General features: G+C 37.0%; 1 protein-coding gene across 1 annotated transcript in view; it reads right to left on the bottom strand.

The window, feature by feature from the left end:
• Positions 1–27291, bottom strand: part of LOC121364246 (mitochondrial intermediate peptidase) — a 65548-nt gene that overhangs the window by 12633 nt on the left and 25624 nt on the right. Inside the window, exons 11-16 of the mRNA XM_041487381.1 lie at positions 25275–25428; positions 24278–24355; positions 23097–23301; positions 20205–20314; positions 15045–15119; positions 9240–9359 (exon numbers count right to left, since the gene is read on the bottom strand). Of these exons, the coding sequence (XP_041343315.1) occupies positions 9240–9359; positions 15045–15119; positions 20205–20314; positions 23097–23301; positions 24278–24355; positions 25275–25428 (742 nt within the window). The remainder of the gene's footprint in view (positions 1–9239; positions 9360–15044; positions 15120–20204; positions 20315–23096; positions 23302–24277; positions 24356–25274; positions 25429–27291) is intronic.

Below are 27291 nucleotides of genomic sequence, written 5' to 3'. Positions count from 1 at the left end.
CCAATACTAAATTAAGGGAAGTACTTGTGTCATTTAAGACTTCTAATTACAAGAAGTGTGCTACAGTAATTACATCAATGAGCAAGTTGAATTGTTTCCATGAAGAACAATATTTGACGGAGATGATATCTGGTGCCCTCCCCCTTCTTAATTAAAATTTTATTCTGGCAGAAAACCCAACAAAGGAGCAGCCAACTTATCTCCTTTGGGGGCTACTGGGTGGAGAACCCCTTGTGTCTGGCACTCACGTGACACCATTGCTCCTAAAGCCCTTGAATTTAGCTATCAGCAGGGGTGGAAAGCTCTGGGAGATCAAGGGAAGCTGCAGGCTCTGGCTCCTTGGAGCCAGGAGAGAAGGGCGGTCAGCACGGGAATCAGCACAGGCTATTTCCCTCTGCTGAGGCTGAGGTTTATCAGCGCCTGCGGAAATCCAGGACAATGCTGCTCTGCCATGCAGACAAGCACACTTTGGCCAGTGCTTTGAAATGGTTTGATGAGTATCAGAGTGCAGAGTTTGCAAACTGTTTTGTGCCAGTAGCTACCTTTGGAGGAAAGCTGGAGTAGCACTCCCTGACCGTAGAAATGCAGAGTTTGCAAACTGTTTGTGCCAGTAGCTACCTTTGGAGGAAAGCTGTAGCACTCCCTGACCGTAGAAACAACTCTCTCCATAGATAACAGTGGCTTGCTTGGTCAACTTACAGTCTGGATTTTTGACCTCAACCCCTCCAAGTTTTCTAGAATTACATCATCATTCTTCTGGAGTTTCACAATAATAGTAAAATGCAATAAAGAACCACTTTCTTTCCTGCAGTTTCTAATCTTGCTTAGAATAACAGAAAACTAATTTCAAGAAACCTCATCTTGTGCTGCACCTCTAACTCGCCTAATATCAATACTCTTCAGTTTTCCAGTTTCTGTGTTAGGAATGGGGAGAACACAAAGTAAACCAAACCAGAGACACCGCTGACATTTCAGAAAGTGAGTCAAGCAAGAGATTAAGATTTCAATTTATAACACTTCCGTGTTTTTATTATAAAATGATAAATAAATCTAGCAAGGCAGGAAATGTAAATATTTTTGCAGTTGTTTACACTAAGAAAGAGAAAAGGAATTTAACATTCAATTAACCACTTAGGTGATTCCAGATATGTACCATATGGTCTTTGAATTGCTTAAAGAAAAATATTTCATTTTTTATTTATAAACTATTCATGAATTTGAGCTGCTTATAGCAAAATCATTTAGAACTATTTACTCTATACCCTCTTTTCTCCTCCCCAGAAACAGACTGAGGGAAGAAGATGTGGGTCATAATAAAGTATACTGACATCAAAAATCTTTATGTATGATTTGCACTGCTTCAAATCTTTAAAAGACACAGAGATATGAAAATGAATTCTTTATTGTGTTCTTTAACTGATCTTATTTGGACAACTTAAGAGACAATATTACTTGTAAACATTATAGCTAGTCTTTGAAGTAAAATATAAGAAATTTGCAAACATACGATTTTCAAACAAATCTTTCACATCATACCATGCAATTCTACACAGGTATACATATACATGAAATACCTCCTTTTCAATTATAATTCATAATTTCTATTATTGCCTAAGCTTTAAATTCATAAGCCTGAGATAAATAGAACCAGGTCACTGTTTCCTTTGCATACAGACTTGCACTGAAGCCCAAATTTTTTACACTACTTTTCCAATTAAACCTAATTTTAAGTATTGACCTATTGTTTTAAAATAAACAACATGAATAATGCTTAAAATAAACCCTTACAAAACCAAGAAATACTTTAAGCAACATGGTAACTGCAAAATATATTTGCAAGTACAATTTAATCAAGTAAAGTATATGAACCAACAATGGAAGATGGCATCACTACCTGTTTACAGTACTGTTTATTTACTATCTTTTGCTAGAGTCATTTTAGAAATGGATTTAAGAGATCATGACTCTAATCCTTAATCTGCCATAAGTGCAGAGAGAATTTAAAGAAATTACATTCACCCCATCTCAGCCACCTCCTGTGAAGCAAGGGTGCTAACAGTTCCTCTGTCTTGTTCTTTTCTGTTTTGACTTTTCATAGAAAGGACAGTCCCCCACGGCACATGAAGAGAATTTCATTTCAGGCTCTCTAGGCTGTGTTTATGGCAATGAGGTATTCAGCTGTATCTATCACTGTCAAATATAGCTCCAGTAGTGCAATCTCAGGGGGGAAAAAGAACCTCTGAGCCATGAAACTGAACTATATCAAACTAGATGAAGCTATCTGTGCTTTCATATATATGTACAATACATCTAAATATATTCAGAATTTTAACAGGAGACGTATGCAACTACTTCTTGCACTGCTCCTTAAAATGGTCTACCACATGGTAAATATGGCAAATGCTATCACTAAAGTATGTTTGAGTTTCATGGGGCTAACATTTGGAAAAAGAATTTCCTTAAAAGTGCTTCATATCTTATGATATCTGTAAACACTCCACTGCTGTAGATAGTTGCCCAGTGAATAGTGTCATATAACCACTGGAAAACAAATCTTCACAGTATTTGCTATCAGCATTTTCTTTATCATGAAATGAACTCAACTCCACAAAGACAGAAACCTAAACAAACCTTGAGAGGTGACTTTAAGAGCTTTTGAAAGTCCCAGCATCTACTTTAATACTGACCTCAGCAGGGCACCAATCTTCTTGAAATGGCTTTTAGCTATTAATTATTTATAGAACTATCACTTTCCCAGAGTTCACTGTGCACTCCTTTATTAATCTTTGCCTCAGACTCAGACTTTTCAACTTGATTTTACAGTATACTTTTAAAAAGGTTCATATGAAAACTAATCCAGGAACTTGCACTGTATAAACAACTTTAGTTTCCAACATGGCAAGGTAAAAAATTACCTTGAAGGGGTTACACAAACTTCAAGGGGTTGAGTAATAACATATGACTTCACCTCTCTTCAAAACGCAAAAAAGTGCCATATGAGCAACATCAGTACCTTTCAAGTAACTGCAGAGGGAGAAGTGGAAAAGCCATCCTCTAGGAAGGCTCTCTGGCTTTATTATGAAACTTATGTCCCTGTGATCTACAACAGTGGTTTCTTTAAAACTGCCGACAAGAGATGCGAGACATACTGGGTGTCTGCTTCCCTCTTCAACAAATGAGGGAAAAATTAACAATACTTTAAAATATTAGATACTACCCATAGTCGCACTTGCTATAAATTATATCATTTTTCCCCTCCTACTATTTTCTCATTAATAAGAAACAAATAATCACAGCCTCAATTCCAAATAATTTTTTCATAAAGATTTTCAATATCATTCATGTGTGCTCATATAAATTTCTCTTTGCTTGCCCAGTACTGGATTTCCTTAACTTTCCTCATAGTTCCTGTTTCCAATCTGGACAAATTCCTGCTGATGTCCACATAAAATGTCCCTGTCTGAAACTAAGCTTCCACCTGCCTTGTCAGCATGTTTTCTGTGTGTTGACTCAGCCACACATCTACAGTTTGGTTGTACAGTTATGATTTGCAAGTGTTAGAAAGCTTGTTAAGCGTAGAGTCATGCTGTCAATTACTTACATCCTGTTTCCAAGATTAATCAATGTCTTAGGAAGAAAGTGGATTTTTTCCATCTTAGCCAGTTCTTAACAAAACTGGGGTTATTTTGCTCACTTGACTGATCTTCATAAAAGGTATTTATGAGCTGCTTAATAATTGCTTCTGTTACTTGCTGAGTGACAAAATCTGAACAATTAGTCTACAGTTCTCAAGTTCTTCTCCCTTCGTAAGAGCAGTTATCATAACACTACTACTTCTTCATGAGTTTGAAGGAGGAATGGTAATTCCTCCAAGTCACTGACTGTTCTGACAAGCTTAAATATTCTGAAAACTTGACTATATCTAATCTAGTTACTCTATTTTATTCTGTAATCTCATTACTGTTTTAATGCATCTCAAAAATTGCATGTATTACTTACCTAATTAAAATTCACTTATTGTTCAAAAATGTTGAGGCAGACTAGAATATCACTGCTTTCTCTGACATTTACTGTTGCCCTTTCTCGCACTCTCCTCTTGCTTCTTGAGTAATTATGGAATTTATTACCTTCTCTATTTGCAATTCTCAACTCAGCATTTCTAGCCTTTTTTGTTCTGAATTCTTGCATTCTTTTAGTAATTATCTCTAGTCATATAATGATTTCTACTTTTTATTACCTTAATAAAGTTTTAAAGGGCTCGGTCCTTTACTGCCAAATCTTTTTTGCATCAGGATGGTTTCTACCCTTGGTTCAGTCTCTTGGATAACTACATAATGTCTTTTGAATCATCATACTTAGCTATGTTCCAGTTCCAGCAAATATCTGGCAGCCTTCCTCTTTTTGATGCATTGTTTTTAATTATTATTGCTGGGTTTGGTTTCTAAGCTGCTTGAAACTTCCACAGCTTTACATCTGGCTCATTAGAACTTATCCTGTATGCTGTTTTTCACACTTTTATATGGCTTTTACTTTTCTAATAACCACCCCCCCCCCCTTTCTCAGACAGTCAGATATACAGGCTTTTTCTCCCACTGAGTTCTTTTTAGCATCTTATTGATTAGCACCATAAATTTTACTCCCTCATCTGCCACCCAGAATTGTTTCTTTAAAAGCTCTTTGCCAACAGCACCCATTCTATCTTTTAACTGTTTTTTTACATTTTCTTTAATCTGGCTTTCAGTTTTGCTTAGGTTCTAAGGTTACATCATAGTTTAGCCTAATAAATCTAAAATGAATTTTGGAAGGTTCTAGACAGAATAAATATGAAGTCAAATTACAGTTTAAAATTTAATAGGTGGCCACTACTTAGCCTTCCTTACCAATAATTTTAAGATTTATGTTCACCACTTGAGTTAAGTTTTCAGAATTCAAAACCACTTTTACCATCAGAGGTTAAAGGTTATCTCTTATTTACTTTAAGCCAGCTGTGTCATTGCTTGCTCAGTCTATTTATTCTTTTTATATGCATTACTGATATTCACACGAAATTTTATACAAAAACAGAGTTATATATAACTGCACATTAGCAGTCACTCCAAAAGCCTAACAAGAAATCCTAAGACAACAGATGCCACAAGGACACAGATGGCAAATTCTGTAACAAGATACTTCACCCAAACTGCCAGCTCAGTAGGCTGAGGAATAAACCTGTTAAAACTACACTCTCTTGCACACAGATTTCTTCAACAACAACAAAACAGGAGGCTTTGGCTCATGGCAACCACGTGTGATGCAAAAACTATTTTCTCTCTGTAGAGAAGCCAGTTCTGCCTATTGACATCAACTCCTCCTCAGCTGACCAAAACCCATGCCTCTGCATGTTCCCTGTTAATGAAAAACTTGTGTTTTCAGCTCCCATGGCAAGCCACATCTTCCCATAGTGCCTGACAGCCTCCCTGAGCAAGCACTCCAAATGTTAGGTTGCATCTCATCCATTGATTTCCTTTGTCAGGAGCATGACAGACACAACCATAGCAAGTTAAGACAAGGACCTAGGTGGAGCCTTCCAAGGTCAGGATCCCTGTCTGGGCAGAGTCCTCCCAGCTGCAGGAAGAAGGCAGACTAACAACCACACTGGTGATACACCATTTTCATACACATCTTTGCTCTAGGGTATCTCTCACAATACCTGCCTTGTCTTCTGCTGGCAAACTTGGCTGGCTGACATTTTTGGTCTCACAGGTGTTTTGGTCTTTCCAAACACTAGCAACCATAGGCCATGCTGCCAAAGAAACTTGCACTCTGGACAAAACTATATAGCCATAATTAAACCTGTAACCTGATGCACACTTTAGGGTACCAGTAAAGGTAGTCCTTCTGAAGTAATCTGTATTTTAATATGTGAAAACAAAAAGGCATCTAGCAAATTATTCAGTGTTCCAAAAAAATATCAAAGGCACCCTACATACCAACATGTTGCCTCCTACCAAATGTAATTATAATTATGTGGGTTAATTCCATCATTGCACTTTGTATTCAAGTACCACACAAGAAATTTAGCTGTTTCTGGAAGAAAAGCCTACCAGAAGACCATGTAATTTTGAAAAATGCAAAAGGGACTATTTGGCAGTGATCTAGAAAAGAACCCAGATTCCTTTTGCCTCACTCTTCCAAACCATTTTTCATCACAGCCACAGTCAAACCATCTCCCACCACAATTCCAGATTAGAAAAGGTTACTACAATGAACAGACAATTAATATGTAAGTCCATAACTTTCTTAAAATAAGAATTAATAACTCAAACTACTTCACAAAGAAATACAGGTATGACAATCTGGGCAGGTGGTGTTTATTGTACCACTTCATTATTGAGAGCTCTTCCTGTGACTGCAGGGGGCTGCAAACTCCACTATCATTGCAGAGTCTGTTTACCCTGTATGTCATTTTCTGTTACAATATTGAACCAAGCCCCCAGCAGGAGATAGGAATGATTATGCTTGGCGAAGGACTAGCCATGGCATATCATTAAGTTTTGATGACTGTCTCAAAGGAAAGTACTTTTCAAGTCTGAACTTGGGGGACATGAGGGGACTAAGCAGCAGATTATGGGGAGAAACTTTGATCATGTCTCAGATTGATCAAAGGGTCACCCGATACATTTTCAAAAGCCTCTCTGGGCATCCTGGGGACAAGACAAATGTAGAGAAGACTAGGGGAGACACTCTAAAAGCAGACAGTATCATCAACTGCAAGGCAGGCCATAATTAATGAAAACTGACTTCACAAGAGATAAGAAATAAGCTATGATTTGAACAAAAGTTTGGAGCAAAAGCAGAGTACTGAATTCCCCACAGTACACAGATTTTGACACAATGTACATCCAGGAAGGAATGGCTGGAAAAAGTATTGTCATTACTATTTATCTTGCTCACCTAGAAGAATCAAAAAGAAGACTGGTTGTTTTTTAAAGGCATCATAAGGACTCAAGAATCTAGCCTGCGCAAAATTGCTATTCACTTTCCAAACTCAGTAACACTTATCTCCTCTGGCAACAAAAACTGCCAGACACTACAAAAACAGGCAGATATGTTTCCTTGCCCCCTGCCTGGTAATCATCAGCTTCTGGATTCAGTAACAGAGCAATGAATTCCATGGGGAATTTCGTTCTCCAGGAGCCAGCAGTAAACTCTGTATACTTTTGAACAGATAAGCAATGGCCAGCCAGAAATTGAGATTTGCATTATTCAGACAAACAAAGTCTAGTGGGGTGCTGTTTCTCCCTGCTTCCATCTGACTTCCTTTTTGCCTTGCATGTGGCACCAGCTCCCGTGCCCGCCTGCATCAACGGAGCCAATGCAAACACTGCTGCATGCAATGCCTGCTGCCCCAGTGCCTGCAAAATCTGTTTGAATGGCAAATACAGACTCATCTGGACTTATTTTCCACTATCTCTCAACACGACTTTTTTTGCACTATCCCTCCTACTGCTGGCACATAACACGTGATGCTTACGTTTACCTTAAATAGGTACAGCACCCCACAGGTGCAGCAGCAGCTTTTACTTACGAGGTGTAGTCTATATGCCTCATTTTGAAAGCACTGTAACAAAAAGACACATGCAAATTGCCCTATTATCTGAGCTGTGCCTGAGAATGACAGAAGACACATGCTGTGGCTCTACTCCAGGAATTAAGTCTGCACAATAAGACTGAAGCCCAACCAAGTACATTCAGAGGATATTTACAGAGTTTACTTGCCTGTCAAGAGCAGTAAAAGAGAATTTGGGTTCATCAGGAAGAGATAATAATGGATGCTTGCAGCCCTGACAGACAATGCTGCTACAGAAAAATCACATTAATGCAGTGAAGATCTTCACTAAGGAAGAAATACTCTTATGCAACAGCACTAACTTAAGATATAGAAGCCTGAATTAACAATACATAATGGAATCTAAATGTATAGAGAACAGATAAATTCAAATAATCAAAACACTTTGTTTTCTCTGCCAGCTCTGTAAGTACCTAGCCAAATAACAGACAAAAACATACCCTGGTCCTTACAACTGTGTTTCAGTGTCTAGCTCTGAAATCAAAAGAAAGGAAGAAATATATTCTCTTCACTCAAAAACCCCAACCTTTACTTCAAGGCTTTTATTTTTTTTATCTGGACTACAAATTAAACATGCAAATGTGTCTCAAGTTTGGAAGGAGGAACAGCAAAGGACAGCAAGACGAACTACAGACATTAAATACTCTACAGAGTACTAATGTTATCCTAATGCAATTTTTCACCATGTTTTACTGAAATTTAAACTGTCTTACAGTTCTTGACACTAACTTTACATTCAATAAATATAAACACAGACTTTCTGACTATTCCGAAGTTCACAGTATATTTTGCTGGGATTAAGTTCCAGGCCAAAACCTGCTGTCCTACTTCGAAATTACCATAGCCTCACTATAAGATGTTACACTCTTTTGGAGGGGTGATCAGGGGAAGTACAGTTATGACAAGGAAATGGATCTTCCAACACCATTCTCAGAAAAGGAAGGACATTTTGCTAAGGAGAAAAGTATACTTCCTGTGAAGCAGCAAAAGCATTTGGGTATTCTGACCACAGTGTCAAACAGTGACTGGGGGGGCCAGGCTCCAGGCAGGAATTCAGCTTCACACAGACCAGGAAATCCCATGACTGCTGTATACAAACTACACCTTTGGCTGTCACATGACGTGCAGAACGACCACATGTCGTGATGAAGATCAAAATTAGATAGCTAAGTAGAACTCAAGACTTCTTCACTTTCAGATCACACATGAAAGCATAAATGACATGACAAAGGCCACAGGAATGCGGTGAGAAGAACACACTTCCGTTTCCTGCTTCACACTTTCTCTCATGCTGACAGCATACACACACCAATGTGCAGCACAGTGTTTTGCTGCCTTTTATAAGCACCCTTGAAAAGCTCAAATAAACCTTCTTTCCAATATATTGTTTCCAGTGCCTTCTTTACTAAGAAAATAAAGGCAAGGTAATGAATTTCATCATTAAAAGACTATACTTATACAAAAACATCCCTACTCTCTGGATAAAGTGAGTGAAAGAAAGAAAACTTTCAATATAACAATAGAGCAGTAAACACATGAGTGTGCAGGGCAAGGGTCAGAGAGAGGAAGGGGTGTTATTGTGCTACCAAAGAAAAGGTGCAGCTTATACAGTTATTCTGTTGTTACTCACTGTATTGGGTACGTATGGCAGTCCATAAACTTTCTCCTGTGTTTCCTTCAAAATTTCTGTGGTTGACTTATTTAGAGGGTGTTTACCATGGTAGATTTGGTCCAAGACAGCATAAAAAACCTGAAGAGAGAAAACACTTTTCTTTGGCACACGTTACTGGCATATGAAAACCAAAAAAGACACAAAGAAAAGAACATGAGAGACGGACTCGAGAGAGGGAATAGTTTAAATATATATGGTTTGGAAATCTTCTATAATTAGTATAACATACTAATGTTACACAAGAGAAAAACAGGTTTTTGGAGTACACCAATCACCACCATCATGACCTTTTGTAAATCCATGCTTACGTCATTTAGCACACTGGAAGTATTAAATTGTTTGCACTTTTTAAATAAATTAAGATCTGTCCCTAAGGCCCTCCAGCAATTCCACTTTTCAAGAAAAGTATTTTAAAATAGATTTAATAAAAACTCCTATTTTTAAGTTATTTATTTTAAAGTTACTTAAGTGGACACTGCAAAATAAGCTATTTCAAGATCTGTACATGTAGCCATGATAACACTTCACCCCTGCAGGCGCAAGTTATGGCTTAGGCAGTGAACGTAAGAATTATGTTAAGAATGTTACAGAACCAATGAGGTTGGAAAAGGCCTCCAAGATTATCAAGCCCAACCTTTGACCTAAAAGGACCATGCCCACTACACAGAGCTGTGGACACTACTGCCTTTCTGCTAGAGCCCTGAAACAGTGTAGTACTAAGGCTGATCTTTCCTTTATTTTAGCTCCCACCATCAGAGCAATGAATTCCTTAAGTGCAAGCTTAGCTAAAAGCACACTGCACCAGGAGGGTACTTTGCCAGAAGTAAGAGCTGCTCCATAAGCAATTTTTATGCATGCGAACTACAGCAGAATACAGGTGCACAACCAAATAACTGAGGTGTTGAGAGGGTGGGAAAGCAGCACCATTAAAAAGACTTTCCAAGCAAAGACAGCAAAGCAGAGTCTCTGGAACAGTAACAAAAACACAAAACACGCATGGACAGAAGAAATGATTGCAGTCTTTTCTTTTGGTATGAAGATTTCCCTATTTTGTGGAAGTGCAAGGAAGACAGAGGACACCCACTGCTCTACAACACAAGATATTTTTTAGTAGTTTGATGGATCCAGATGCTTAAGGGAAGAGGTCAGATCATCCTGTGGTCAGCACACTTCATAGGAAACTTGGCAATAAGGAGCCTCAAAAAGCTTTTTTGCATGGAATGAAGCAAATAATCTGGCTAGAGATTCAGGCCCAGTCACACTCCCAGGGTGCAATACCATCCTCAATGACATAAACACACTGTCCCAGGAACTATAACCATGGAATTTTATGGAAAAAAAAGTTGTTTGGACATTTTATGTTACCTAAATAACACAACCCCTTGAACCTCTGAAAAGATTCTTTATTATGAAATGTTAGTACAAATGATTCTGAACTCTTTAATAATCTATCAGAATTCAGAATCCTTTTATTTGTTCTGGATACAACATGCAGTTTCACCAAAACTGTTACTGCTTCTAAAGGAGTATAATCCTTCTATTTGAATAAGCTGTCTACTAACATACAGAATTCTGATAAACCCTTTGACAGTCTCTCCTGGCAAATAACAAGTGTGCACAATGATTTTTTTTCTAAGAAAAACTGAGAGTTCTAAGCGGAGGGGGGGGGGGGGGGGGGGGGGGGGGGGGGGGTGTGAATAAACTGTGATTTGCAGGAGCTACTCCTAGATTTCCTGCTTTCTCCTCATTAGCCATGGCTAATGAGAAGAGAGGTCAGTAAGACTAAATTTGCACAATCACCCAGTAATGGCATTGCAAGTTTTATGGCTCAGGTAGCAAAACTGAACAAGACATGTAAGCACTCAACACTGTCCATCTACAGAGTAGCCAGTAAGCATCTGTTCGGATTAAAAATATAAAGAGAAATCTACAATACACTGCAAAAGTACTTTTTTACTCTTATTTAGCTAAGAAGAGACAGAGGCTTTACAATGGCTTTGCAATCCTAGTCACTAGAATCCCATTCATTTTTTTTTTTACACAGTTTAACAAAAGCTACAGGTTTATGACAGTAAGGGTGACTGAGAGTATGACCCACAGTAAGTACCGTGAATAGACATGAAAATTACCTCATGTAATAGTCCTAAAAAGCTCACTTTCTCCTGTCACCTTAGACCTTTTTAACTCTGCAGTAGTCATTTCACACTAACTTCTCCTCTCCTCTCTACAAAACCCAAATCAAACATGAGAAACTTCATCTGACAACAGAGTTTAGCTTCAAGCTCCATCACAGCCTTGATCCTTTTTTCTATCTCCCGTCTCTGAAGATGATTTTTTGGACCAGTCTGCAGATGCTCTTCAGTGTCCTTCACAAGATGGGGATGCTGCATCTGCACTGCAGGGGACCTTCTCTAAAGTAAAATTTGGAGTGAAGTAGTTTGTGGTCAAGGAGCAAAAGCTCAGCTCACAGCTAGGAAGTGGGGAAATGTCAACTAAAGGCCAGTGAAATGTTCTGCCTAAAGAACAATGTGGTGACAGGGAAATGAGTCACTGAAGCCAGCTATAAGCTCTCCCTTGATCCTGGCACATATACAGTGTGGGAAGAAAGCTATGAGCCAGGCCACCTGGACAGCACGGTTAAAAAAACCATCCCTGAAAATAAACTTGAATGAACTTTATACCCACATGCATTTCCATCTACAAACCACAGTTCTGTGTGTTTACACAGGCCTTTGAAATGGGAAAGGGAAACACATCCCAGGACCACAGGATTTTAGATTATACTGCTGAGGAGCAAACTAATACTTAATATCAAGCAGTAGATAGAAGATGATTTCTCATTTCATTAAAAAACATTTCTGAAAAGAGGTAAAAACATAAAAACGTCATCAAATACTCATTAATCTTCATACTGTCTGTCTGTCTATTTTGCACTTACATTGGTATTTATTAGTTTCACTTGATTCCAGTTCTTTCTAGCTCCTTGTCTGCTTAATAGCATTAATATGCACACACTTAGGCATTTTCCAGTGAAGTTACTACTGACTGAAAGACTCTGGGATTCAATCTGCCTGGCAAAAGCCTTAGGAGAAGATGTATGGCTCTCCTATCTTTCCTTCTGAGTAACTGATTACACGACCTAAAAGAAAATTCAGAGGTATTATAGTTATGAAAAAGCAGCAATATTTCTTACTTTCATGTGCCAATAGACTTATTTTCTGAACAGACCACAGAAGAAGAACCTCCAGGTGTTTTCCACACTGCTGGAATATTTGTCAGCATTTTTCTACTTTTAAAGGTCAAATATAGCTAACATAGCATCTAGTCATCAATACAGAACATAGTCTTTGCAAAGTCTGAAGGAATGGTATTAGAAACATCATTCCCAGTATTTTTAAGTATATAGCTAGCAGCATGTATATATTTTGGCATCTGCAAATTAAAATATATTTTGCTTCAATTAATTATTATACTTTTTAATTTGCATGACTTACAATATGCACTTCTAAAATGGAATGTATTAGCTTTGTATTTGCCATGTAGTCAACTTCTCTGGGACATTTTTTTTAATTATTCAACAGAGGAGCTTTGCCAATTTGTCTCTTTGAAATGAGTGCACATTTCTGCAGGTTTTACACCTGGCATCTCCAAGAATACAGTGCTGAAAGTAGGAAATTAATAATATTATTCAGTATGGCATTGTGGTCATTTGGCATGCATTGAAACTAGTTTAACTTAATTTACACAAGAAAAATGTGATGGCAAGCAGCCTGCTAAATTACTGCACCACTGGCAGCACCAGTCAATCATTAGGCACCCACGGGAACTTGAGCCCACCAGAAGTGGGTGTTCTTTAGCCACAGGGTGTGGAATGACTCCAAGACAGACTCTAAAGAGGCCCCAGGAGCAGCTGAGGGTCAACAACAGCAGGGACATTGCACAGCCCCACCACAAGCAACTGATGCAATGACTTCTCCTTTTGGAATAATCTCTTCTACACCACAGAACAGGGAGGCCATGTCACTTGTGAATATATTTGTGATTTATATTGCTTGATACCTGAGCCCATTTAGCATCCACAATGCCAACTTGGTCTCAAACCTTGACAAGATTATAGCAAATACATATAAAAAGTTGAAAGAAATCTGTCAGACTGATACATAGCTGTTATGGACAGAGACCCAGAAAAGAAAGGGTGCATGTCAAAGGACCTGATCAGCACTTTGGTGGTTACTGATCTGTACATGTGTTGTGCCCCCATGAGTAAAAGTCCACAATTAAGCATTCACAGTATAAATTTTATTTCAATCCAGATTTTTTTTTCTCCAATAAAAACCTCCTGTATTAATTATTTATATTCTTGCCCACATTCGTTCTGGATTATCAGACATCTCTATGAGAATCGTTCAAAGCCAGCAGTGTGCATTTTTAAATCAGACCTGTTGAGAGAGTGCAATTATTTTTTCATGTCATGGAGGTACAGCCACAGGTAGCACCTGCCCAGCCAACACTGGCTACTGACAGCCAGCACTGCAGTGGAAAGCACAAATCAAAAGTCCGTTAAGTTTAACCAATGATGAAAAATACATGTATACACTGAAAACAGTGTTCAGTCTGGCATTCACATTAGTGTAAATAACATGTATACAACTTACAGGTTCACGCTCCAGGCTTCTGATTAGTTTAAAGTTTTCTATGTAATTGCACAGAAAAAATTGCAAATGCTGAAGTTTCTCTTTCAGATCAACTTCAGTTAACCAGCCCAGCTCATGTTTGTAGACAGGGTGGTGATAATTTGGCCACTTCTCAAAGGAAGAAATACCAAATATCTGTAAATCTGTTTCTTTCCACATCTCAGTAACTAACCTTCCCTAAGGTACCAGAAGAGTTACCTCACCTGAACACCAGGTTAATTGTAGATGGAAAAACTATATGCTTTGGGCTTAAGGCAAAACAAAGAAGAAAACAAAATCAAACAGCAAAAACTTGTAGCACACTAAGCACAGCCAAATGCTTATTGTAAAAAAAACTTGGCTGGATGCTAATGCTACTTTGAGACACATTTGAGAACTGCTGTTGCAGGACTGAAAAAGGCCAAATACCACATACTGTAGAAATCAGATTTCCTTTACTTCCTTTAAAGAACAGCATCACTGATTGTTTATAGAAATGACTGATCAATCACACCTACCCACAGAAAAAAAAGGTTTATGAATGTAGTTACTTCTCCTAACCCTGTGAGAGAGAAGTCTTACATCCCTACAGCTCAGCTAGCAATTTTGATGTGACAAGTGGCCACTTTCATCTGCAGATGCAGAAGACAAGTAGCTCAAATCACATTCTAGTAAATGGACATGCTGGTTTGATTTTACTATGGTAGCCTGTATCTCTCAATCCTACTGTATTTTAATGATCCAAGGTACACAATACTTCCTCTAATTCAAGTTGTCCTTAAATAATTCCATTACTCAAGAATTCGATCTTAAACTACATTTGGGGATTCTGATAATCCAACCATTTTCAAAAGCTGTGGTTTTCATGATATTTTCCTATAGATATAAGCATTTAGGTTTAAGCAGACAACACAGAATATGTTCAGAAAAACAAACATAACAATTAATATAAAAATTAATTATTTTAATTAATTTTCATATACTTAGATAACACATCTACATGAAAATAAAAAATTTGGTCAAATTATAAACAAAAATATGTTTTGTAAGTGCTGAATAGAGAGCAGAAACTAGAAGGTGAAACACATACCTGGAGTTGCATATCAGCTGCAGCACACACCTTTTTGGACTCACATAGTCTTGACACCATGTTTTTTGGTAGTGGCTTGGAAAAAAAAAAAAACGGCCACATTTAGACTTATTGTATATTTGTAAATTGTGTTTAAATAACTAATTACTAGAAGAGGCTGAAGATACAAAAAAAAAAAAAAACTGGTGGTAATAAAACACATTTGAAGTGCTTTGTATTGAGGAAGGAAATATTTGCCAAGCAAAGCATTAAATGGCCAATTAAGATATCAGCATTAATGCACATAGCAATAGAGAAATCACTAAGTGAAATCTCTTTGTTTTTCTATAAACTGATTCCATATTCCCTTATATGCCCGTTAAAGATATTATTACTATTTTTAAACATAAAGAACAGACTGGGGCAGTTAAAGCCCTCCCACATCATATAACTCATAATACTGAGCTTAATAATACTGGGTTTTCATAACTTCAACTGAGACAGCATCAGACCTTCTACCCTAACCCACATAAAAATATTTAGTTGTACTGAACAGTAAATATCTACCCTTTGAAATTTTTAACAAAGTTAAATTTATTCCACATCTGTGGCTATAAAATTATCCATGCCACCACATACTGAAAAGTCAGAAACACTTTTCAAGTCATTATAAAAAAACCTTTTGACTTTCCATCCAGATGTCTGCAAATACATCCAAAGACTTTTCAATGCCAGATTTTTAGGAACATCTGTCTACGAATGCTTGACCTTACACTTCTTCCAACACTTGCTGAAACTTTTCAGGAGACGTTTTTCCTAACAAACCTTTTTTTTTCCTTAGCAGCTTCTTTAACCAAACAAATGAAATACGGTTAAAATAACTGCATTCTTGCTAAAATATTAAGAAAGGTACTAGAAGTTGTAGAACTTGTATAAAGTCAAGTTTAATACCTAGCATCTCTATGTTATAGAGATGCTAGGTATCAAACTTGACTCTAAAATCATACCTATGCTTTTATAGTGTGTTGAAGCATTCAAGAAATAATCTAAGAAAGTCTACAGATATGGCAGAGCCATATGTTTAGATTCTCTGCAATTATTCTGTGGACAAACAATGTCCACAGAATAAAAACCCAGCTTTAGAGAAGTTGCACCTAAGTGAAGAAAATTTTATCAATTGACTCTAGAATCTCAAAGTTGAAACAGATAAGAAAAATTCTCTGCCCGCACAGCTGCTTTATGCAGTACTTGCTAAGGTTTGCAACCTCTTCGCCAAGTCAAAAGTTAGCTAGGTCAAGCAGGGTATAGAGCCAAAGAATTTAATAAGGCAGAAAATCAAAAGAATCAAGAAGAAAGTAAAAGTAAAATCAAGAAGAAAGTACAGGTCACTCTTATGACCACCTGTTGACAAAAAGGCAAAGGAGGAAAAAAACATTTATGTCTTTCTTAAATCTATCAGTGTTACTAATCTGGCTCAAAGATTGTGTTGTGATCATAATTCACAAGCCAAGCAGAGTTTAGCACCAGAAAAACACTGCCGAAATTAGATTAAATTGAAAGAATTTAAATTGATAAAGAAGTCACTTATTTTAAAACACCTTTTGGATCTTAACATTTCAGGGAAGCAGAACTCCAGAGAGTTTTTCAAAGAGCACAACTCCACTCTTAGGTATGTTTCTGTGAATGTCATGCACATAGATACACTGAGGTCTTGAACTGGAGCATGTACTGTTTCAGGCAGTAGAAACTATTCCTCCTTGCTCCATTACAATCTCACACATTTGCTTAATAAGCAGCTGAATTAATTTTAAAAAAGTATCAGCATTCTTACTTCACTTCTTCTGAAAGATGAACTCTGATAAAACAAGAATGAGACTGTCATCTTCTTTCTAAAAGAAAGACTTCACAGAGCTTTGCCTAAAACTATGTCATTGAATAACCATTCAACTTTTAAAATTTAAACACTACATTCTTTACTTTGAGTCCACTCTTCTATCCTTCTCCATTAAGTAACTTTAAGATCTTGGAATGAATTTTTCAGCATGTTTTTCATGGTGGCTAAAAGAAAAGAATTCACTGTGATCCAAAGCATGCTTAACTCCTTACCACTGTGTAGTAATTGCAACACAATACAACTGTACTATCTGTGGGCTTATTCTTGTGATCATGCTAATACAATACTGTCTTTGTAACTCCATCTCTGTGAAAAATGAACTCAGTTCAAATTTGAACAGCTGAAACACTGGCCTTTGTTAAAGAGAGCCTCCAGAGACACACAAGCTTCAAATTATTTAGCTCAGAACTACCATGTATCTCTGCACTTTACAAATGGAATTAAACAAAATCACAGCGGCAGAGAATGGCACCCATGCACCAGACTGTCTGCTTAAGTACTGTAATGCCCTCATTTTGGTATGGCTTGACTTCATGAGCTTACCTGACTAATCCAACTTTAGTAACTAATTATTACAGTCCTCTCTATTTATTCATTTTATCTCAAGGACTTTTTGGTTTGAGTCATCTTTTGGATGAAAGGAAAACAAGGCTTGCTATTTTCTTGAAACAAATGGATTTCTACTGGCCAGCTTTTCCAACTAACTTCAAAAGACCTGCTCCTTTTGACAGAAGAGCTTGCAAGCTTTGTCACTCCTCAACATTCAACAGCACAACCTTTCAAAAGAGACAGAAGGCAGAGACAAGCTTTCAATAAACTTCAAGATAGTTTGGACCAGAACCTCATGATCTACATCTAAATGAACTCTCATCTTTGAAGGTCTGCCCACCAATTTCTTTTCCTGAAATGCTACTGAAATGCAATTTTCAACAGTTCACATGTTTTAATAATCAAAACACCTCTTTCCCCTCCTCTTCCCACAAGCATAAGCACTGATTGTAAGTGCAGATTCTCAAAGATGAGTCCTTCTACAACTAACTTTTATAGCAATGGCTAATATAAGATGAGATTACACTGGCGAGTTTTTCTGATGCAATTATGTTTAGTAGGAATATTAGAAACCTGAAGTTTACATGCAAAAACTAGAATGTAGATGTAGCAACGCCAAAAGAAAGATGCTTTGTCAAATTATCTGCATTGCCACCAACACAAACTAGGTCAGGAGTAAGTCCACCTTCTGCCAACATCCAGCAGAGCCCCGTTGGCGTAGCTGGTGCAGGAAACAGCTTTCTAGCAGCCTTCTAGCATAGAAAAGCTCAGTCTCTTAATTCATAAGAAGAAAATTAATGGAAGTTCTCATAGAGAACAACATACTGATAAAATGGTTTCACAATTTTCACATTTTACCCTTTTTGTCCACCTTCCTTACTTCCCCTGGGAAAGGGGGTAAAGTGGACTCTTTTTTTTCCAAATAAATCAAAAACTGGAGAAACAAAAAAAAAAAATCCAATTTCCTGTTTGCACAACAAAAGAATTAATCAGGGAACAAGCAGAGAAATTAAGCCCCAAAAAGATCTTTGTGAAGTTGAAAATATAAGAAAGATGGGATTTTCAAGTCAAACTACTTCATAACATATACACAACAGAAAAGATTGCTTCAATCTATTTGTATTTAAATGACAAACATAGAAATCTGATATCAGATTCTTAAAGTCAGCTTAGATGAACCAACATAAGCAAAAGCAGATTTATAGATGTTGGATAATGGCTTAAAAATGCATCCTAACATTAAAAAAAAAAACCAAAAAAACAATTAAAAGGATGGAATGTAATGCTCTCAAGAGCCACAGAGCAGTTTCAGGCTCTTCTTCTCATCTTCCAGCATAATCCATTCTTGCCCCCTTCAAGACTGGATTTTTACATCAAACCTCTCTCAATTGCTCTCTGAAAGGGGAAGATTTCACCACCAATAAACAGAAGTAGTTTATGAAAATGCCAAATGGGACATAGTGTCTGGTTCTTAGCTTTTGCACTGAAACGAAACATGGTTTAGATTTGTCAAGTCATTTTGAAAATACAAAGCCATAAATAATGTTTACAAATTTCTTTCAGATGTTTTAGTGAAGCTCATTCTCTGAACTCATATGCAATCAAATTAACTCCAGGCTGTTTAAACACTACATGAACTTTATAGAGAACATTAGAAAGTCCTATTTCTGTGTGTGGAAGTAGATAATGATCAACAAGTAGACAAATGATCAACACTCCTGAACTGAGTTTAATTCCCAGGTTTCAAAGAAACCTTTCTTAGTACAATCAATGCAGCAGAAATGATTGCTCTCTTGCAAATAAAAAAAAAAAAAAGAAAAAAAAAAAGAGAAAAATTAAAGAGCAAAATTTTCAGACAGTATCTATTAAAACAGAAGTTAAACAACATATTTTCCTAACTGTTCAATGGAGGCAAACATTAATTCTACACCATAATAGTGAAATTCACTGAATGCTTAGTATTGGATAAAAAGCTCCAGTGATATATAACACTACACAACTTAGAAGGAATTTTTGAAATGTCTGTATAGATATAAATCATCTTGTATTATCATAAAGTGACCACCAAAAGTCACCTTGTTCCAAACAGCACTGCTTTCCAAATACCCCACAGAAAGCAGATCCTTGCAATAGACTGATAAAGAATAACCTCATGTAAGAAAGGCATCAGAGTTTTAATGCAGAAATTCATGACTGACAGAATCTAATTAATCCTAATATAATCCTAAATAGAACAGTATATTTTTCATCACAAAATATTTCACTCACTTCCCTTCACTGTGCTAAAAACAGAAATTTTGAAACACTGTAGATCATGTCCATTTGCATCCATGATTCGCTACCTGAGCTTTATTTTAAGACAGACTTTAGAGAGTTAAATGACAAATGCTATTTTTGTCATAACTTACCTGTAATTATATTAAATCATTCCAAACAACTTGATTCACACAGAAGTTGTTCACCTACTATACCTTGTAGGAAAAAAAAGGCTGGAAGTTTTAAATATGTAATTGGAACCTAGGATATAAGAACCTAGTATTCTCCCACAGATTACATTTATATTTTTTTGCAATGACAATATTAGCATCTTTTCTGAATAACTGAAATTGTAATACTAAAACAATTTTATCCATTTCTTATTTCTACTTTAAACATTATTAAATAATAACACATGTAAAGATGATTCTTTTCCTACATACATTTTTTCCTATTTTCAAAATTTTACATTTTTTCCCTACCTGTCCTGTTTTATAATGCCTTGCAAACTGGTTAACCACTCGATAATCATTTGCAAAGTACTCCATCAGAATTGAGGGAACTTCAGCAAAATCAGTAGCACATCTGGTTCCTAGAGGTAGAATAATTGTACACATTAGCATCTGCTATTTTCACTAACAAATAGTTAACTCTTCCCAAAAGGTTTTGCAACTTTCAGTTTGGACTTTTGGTGAACTTTAATGTTCTTTCATTTATTAAGTCAATATTTTATTTCCATTATTGTACATACTGCCAGAAAAGCTTCATTATAATCCTATACATTTTACTATAAATCACAAAGTAAAACAAAATATTTGAACAGCTGGGTGAGGCACCTTATAAAGCTCTGGATCACACCCTTTTTAAACTAAACCAGACTGTAGCCAAACTGGCCCTACATGAAACACCAAATCTATTTAAGTGTCCTAAACCTAAATTAAACTACAATGTAAATAAAACTCTGCCTTAATCCCATTCACAGTTACAAGTTTTAGCTTCCATCTGTTTGCTGAGCTTTCTTATGCTTTATATTAACCTCACTTTATGATACCAAGTCATTCATTCAAGTAACACTCTTGCAGATTGAAGACATGTTCTATGTAAGTGCAATGAGGTAATATCTCAGCTGTTCCTATTTTCAAAAAGCACTTTACCAAAAACCTTATTTACTCTAATCTTTATCAGCACCTTACCCAATGGAAGTTACTAAAAAGCGTAAAACATTGCCAATCAAAGCTGAATTTCTAATTTCTATCTTAAAGTTAGCAATGGAAAAGTTGCTTTCGTAGTGGACAAACTGGGTCATCACCTCTACCCCAGTCTGCCAGAGACAACGTCAACAGTCAGAATCAGTCTTAAATCCCAGTCTGCTTTTACTATTATTTGAAGACTGTTTTTTAAAATCACTCCTTTGACCTCTACAAACCTTTCTCTAATTTTCAATCTTAACTTATAATCTGTTTACATTCAGTGATTCAGACTGATACTGCTCTTAATAGAAATAGCATTTATCACACTGGTTTTTACCTACTAAATTGAGAGAAATTATATCCTCTCTGAGCCATCATTATCCAAAGGCAAGATAAAGTCTAAGAAACTATCAATTCCAGTTCTCTGTACCTGCTGCAGTTTGAACTCACCTTCAGACTAGACACAAAAAACGAACATGCCCAAACACTGCATGAGGTTTCACCAGTACCTTTACCATCCTAATACTTACTGCTGTTAGATACAGCTCTGATGTAATTTCAAATCACACTGCACCTTTTCACAGACACATTAGCTATATGCACTTCTGCATTGACACATAAAACTGTGATTCTGTTTGTGCACCACTGCTGAAAAATCCATTTAGTAGCAAAATTTCTCCTTACATTCTGAAAATGCATGATCTGCACCGTATAGTTCAGAATTAAAGAAAAGTAAGGCAAGAGAGCAGGAAAGATGTCAAATAATTCAGCTCATCTCTACTAGAATGTCTAATTTTTTTGTGCTCACAATAGCCTGTAGTCATATTGTTTCCATACTTTACCACCCTTGTGTTCCACGAGAGCAGACAGCCCCTAACAGACATCCCTGGGACGAGCCCTTTGATTTTTACACATTCCAAATCCATTAAAAAAGGATTCTCTACAGAAACAACACCACTGACCTCCAACCTCCAATGCTGCTTTTGCAATGCTAGATCTGGAGTAAAATCCTCTGGGATGCAGGACTGCCTGGAGCTAAGGCAACAGAAACCATACACAGGGACTCCTGGAAAATCTGAGCCTCACAATTAGCCACTTCCTGCCCCTTCAGGAGTTTGACATGCAGAAATACATGATTCAGCACAAGAGGAGAACTCACACCAAAGCGGCTATTTTGGGCATGTAAGTATTCCTGTAGCTCAAGATGAGCAAGGCTATATGAGTGAAAGGAGTGGGGGAGAGCCCTCAGCTGTCCCAAAGACTACACAGAGATTATACTGAAGGAATTATGCACTGTTCATCTGTTTTAACAATGTCCAGCAGTGACATACTTATAAAATAGTTCAGTCAACTTTAATTTTAAATGGACAACTTAAAAAAAAGAGTATTTTGCCACTGGGTGCAAAGGTATCTATTGATAAAACATTAACTTAACACCCCTTTGTATCATTAGCATAAAAATGGTAAAACGTATTTTAAAACTAACTCTTCAGACAAGGGATTCACACTCTCACCTGTTTCATAGTTTGTTTGTTTGTAATAAGTAAATGTCTACTGCACTTGAGAGTTCCTGCACAGTATTATGGAAAAGAATATACCAAGCTGTCCACAGGTAAAAAAGTAGCATGCCAAGCAGCCTTAGCCAGCATGGGTATTTGACCTGTTTGTCACAACTGCAGAAGGTTATAGAAGCCAGAGACCTGCCAGCCAATACCCTCACTATTCTTCGCAAGACCTAATTCACTAATTTTCCTTCATTCATTTTCCTAAGTAATTTCCAACCCAGGATTCAACATGGTTTTACAGTAGGTACAATCTACTTCCCAACCTCCAGCTATTCCAATGATTATGAACTCCACATAAGACAAACTTGAAACAGTGGATACCATCAACAGAATAAAGATCAACAGTATATAAAGAAGAGATACAAACACCAAATTCTTATTAGAAAAAGAATATTCAAATGTTGTTTGGTTGGTTTTTACATAATATCTGCATATCTGATACTGTATTCTCAAATCATCAAGGTATAGAACTATTAACATGACAACTATTTTTGGTTCATACTTTTTTATTCTTTTGTTTTGTTCTGTCTATTTCTAATTTTTTTTTTTAATCTATACCTTTCTTCTGGGAATTAAACATTTGACTAAAACAAAAAAGTCACTACTATAATTTCCTTACCAGTGACATGTTGGTACCGAGTTCTTCCCAGCATGGAATGCATAGCATGTCCCATTTCATGGAACAGATTCTCCATCATGCCAGGACTTAGTAGTGTTGGTGCACCCCTTGCTGAATTGGGAAGGCTCAGCATAAGAACAACTACAGGTAGCTGGTACTCTCCATTTTCCTTTAGCCTGCCTCCTCGAACTGTAAAGTGACAGTCCTTTTCAAGGTAAAAGTAAACATGGACAGCCAATGTCATTATATCAGTGATATTAAAACAATGATTAAATTAAATTGTTAAATCAAATCGGAACATATACTCAGTTACACAAGTATTTGTAATTTGTAATTTTTAATAAGTTACTGAACAACACTGTTTCTCCATCCTTACCATGTACTTCAAATTCATAAAGAAATTACTTTACTCCATAAAGGAAAAACTGTGTTGCTTTTAGAAAATAAAATTATTTCTTTATGTATTAGAATTATCAAAACCGTTCAAATTTTCTAACAGGTATCACTAGTGACAAGAAATTTACCGATCTGTCAAATCCATAATGCACAGATTAAATTCTCTCCTCAACCACCAACAGTATCTTCTTTATAAAATATATCACACACCACTACTAGTATATTGTGAATTACTAGCAAAAGAGTTATATATTAAACTAACGTAAATTTAAGGTTTGTCCACTCATCACCTCACTAAAGGTGGTAATTTGCAGATGCTTCTACTGAGTGAAGAGTCTACTGTACTGCATCCTATTGCAAATATACCGGCACTAGGTAGTGACTGGGTCACAACAGTTAGAACCATCTACAGTTTTAAAGAGAATTTAGAATAAAAATGAGTTGAGTGTAAAGATTAGAAAGTATAAATGTCAGATTGTTTCTACTTGTAAACAGTAGGCCAGAAAACAAGCGTTTAAATATCTACCATTTCTCTAAACAGAGTTCTCTAAACATTTCTAGCACCTGTTATTCTGCACCACAAAGAGTCTGAGTTCAGCCTATTGGGTGTTTTTTTTAAATGAAAGCTTGCTCTAAAACCCACGTATGAAGTTACAGACATTCCCTGTTTAAATTTATTTTAAAATGAAGCAAGTTTTACCAAATGTATATTGAATGCAAATAGCACTAATGCTACAGTCATTACTTATACAAAACCCAAGCTGAAGTCAGATCATAAATGTTACCTGATGTGGTTTATCAGGTCGCTGGAAGAAGTCACAATAGATGTACCCTAGCAAACCTTCAGTTTCATGAACAACAGCCTGAAGAAAAGAAGAGTATCATTTCCATAGTGAAAGCACTGATAACATGCAAATTGAAGACATAATATTCAAATCCCAGGACTTATAATGAAGAAATAACAAACAAACTGGGATAAATTAATATAAAATCTGTTCTTAATTGAAAATAAATATATGGACAAAATTCACATCTTGTATCTCAAACTACAGACATTTCTGCATTCACTCAAAACTAGCTAGTCACAGATAAGTATTACAAGTACTTTCTGTGTTAAAAAAGCCCACAAATGACAAACAGAAGCTGATTTACCACAGAAATAAAAATAGAAAGAGTAAGGAGTAATTATAAAATGACCCACAGTATATAAAGGAGAGTGGAGGATATTGCTGGAGGCTGAGGATAGAAGAGCAGTGGAGAAGATCTGGCAATTAATAAATGAAGGAAGATAACAGAGGAACTTGGAAACCTGATTAGTAAGTTACTGCCCAGGTTTTCATTTCTACTCTCCCCTAAAAAGAGGGCAAAAAAATAAAAGTAAAAATCAATCTCAAAGTAAAGATGACTTAAAGAGTTAAAAAAATGAGGCAGACACATGACAGCTAGGACACACACCTCCAGCATTCTAGGCATCTCTGGTCATCTGCAAATTGAAACTAAAACTAACAGGGCCCATTCAGAAAGGTGCAACAATAATCTCCAAACAGAAACTGTTTCTGATTCAGGCATCCTTGACACAGAGCTATTAAAAGGCCATAAAATACCAAACATCCAAAAGGCACTTAAAGAGATGATAAAGCTCTTGAGGTCTAACTTCAACTAAAATTAGACAAGTAGTTTGTGTTTTTGATAGGTATCCAAGTAATTTTTTTGATTCAACAGGAACACACTGTCTTGTTTATCTTCCCTTTGGTTTCAGATGCTAGGAACATGAATACTTACCAACTTTCGAACATCTTCAGACCAAATCTCTCCTCTCTTCGTCTGTTCAGCATAGAGAGAGATCCCTAGGAGCTGACTGAACAAAGAGTTCAAACCTTCCATGCATGCCCCAAGAGAGAAAAATGGACAGTACAAGCCAGGATCAATGTTGTACCTAAGGGAATACAAGAATCCCAAATCAGTCAGTCAGCAGAGCTACATAAACTACAGTACTCACCTTCAAGCCACAGGATATCACAAAATACACCAGCTCAGCCCAAAGACCCTCAGTGAGCATGTTTGGCTTTATTTTTCCAGTGAAACGAAGTTACAGGCACAGTGCTTTGCAGTACTTCAATGCTTCTTATATTCAAATCTGGATACCAAATTCAACAAATGGTGACTGTGACTTTCAGAAATGTGGTGAACATGTAGCCCAAACAGACCATGGCAAACATGATGGGTGGCCAAGCAGTGGCTTTTGGTACTCAAGAGGCCACTGGCACTCAAGTGCCTTTCCCATGCCAAGGCTGCACCGTGTGACTGATCAGAAAAACAAGCTGGCTTTGGCTGTGGTGTAAGCCAAATCCCCAGCTAGGGCAGGAAATCAACTGGTAAGCACTGCTGACTCTGCAGTCTTGTCTTTCACTGCAGCAACAGAAACACCAAGCAGACACAATCACCTCCCACACAAAAGTCACACCTCAAGCTCTGGGGACTCTCTTGAACCATGTAGAAATTATCTTACAGCTGCAAACCACCTGGAAACTTCAGTATGCAACATGGATTTCAAACATGACCAACACAGCTTCCTGAGCCTAACCTCAACCAGCTACGATGCTGTAGTACAGAAGACACTGATAGGGAGGAAGACATCATACATCTGCATGCACGCACATAAACAGAATGAATAAAAAATTCAAAAAGGAGTTCAGAGATGTATGCAGTCTGTAGAAGGGCTTACACTCCCTGAGACTCTGACCCTAAAAAGTAAACACACTGTAAGTGTATCAAGCAAATAAATGCTTTGCAAAATTACACCTTTCAGAAGCTGATCAGCACCACAAAACTCTTTTGAGACAACAGCAAAATCAGAACTGGAATCTGCTTGTAGGTGTGTGTGCACCTCAAATGGCAAAAAATACTCTTGTGCCTCATTTCACATACAAAGCCCAAGTGTTATTTTATACCATTTTCTAGGGTCTGAGAGTAAAGACTGCTTACCTCTAGACAATCACAGTCACTGAAATTTAAACGTGCATCAGCTAGATTACAATAGCTGGACACCAAAGATGAGAACCATGCTGTTTTAAGGCCTGGGATCAAAAGGCTTAGTTACAGACCAGCTGTGAAAGAAACAGCTAGTCCCTACCCATACACCTACCCTTCCTTTCCAGTCCCACAGAGAAGACCTGAAAAAGAAGCCCACTGGGGATACTTCATTTGCCAAAGTGCTGCTTACAGCTGCAGCTCCGATTCACTGATGGGCATCACTGAGCTGCGAGGCACAGCAGGGTGGGGTTACTCCTCTAAGCCACAATATGGTGAGGTAAAAGATTTTGCTTATTTTCACACCACAAATGCAAGACACTAAAGTCAGTGCATTCCATTATATTTTAAACTATACTAGAATATAGAAAATAAAGCAGATTTTGCCTCTACCATACTGACACACTTTTTCAAGAACTTCACACTTAAATTCACACACTGCATGCTTCCATGTACATGTTTTCCTTCTTGCTCAAAAAGTCATTACACCCAAGGAATAACCATGATATAAATCACTTTAGATCAAGTTAGATAAAAAGACTGAAAGCAAGTCTCTAAAAGAAAGCAGAAGAAATGAGTTAATTTTCATGTAAGCCACAGAAATTTGGACTACAAAGGACACTGAATGACACACAGAACTGCCCCTTCCACCCCAATGTACAGAATTACAGGGTATGTGTTGAATATCGTAAGAATTTTTAACTCAGTAATTCCTAAGAATTGCAATGCTTTCAACAGTGGCCCTTTTTGGAAAGCTTTAGCAGGTAAA

Source organism: Pyrgilauda ruficollis, unplaced genomic scaffold (genome assembly GCF_017590135.1).
Source record: "Pyrgilauda ruficollis isolate IOZ18807 unplaced genomic scaffold, ASM1759013v1 scaffold8, whole genome shotgun sequence".
Classification (NCBI taxonomy): domain Eukaryota; kingdom Metazoa; phylum Chordata; class Aves; order Passeriformes; family Passeridae; genus Pyrgilauda; species Pyrgilauda ruficollis.
This window is presented reverse-complemented; position numbering and strand designations above follow the sequence as displayed.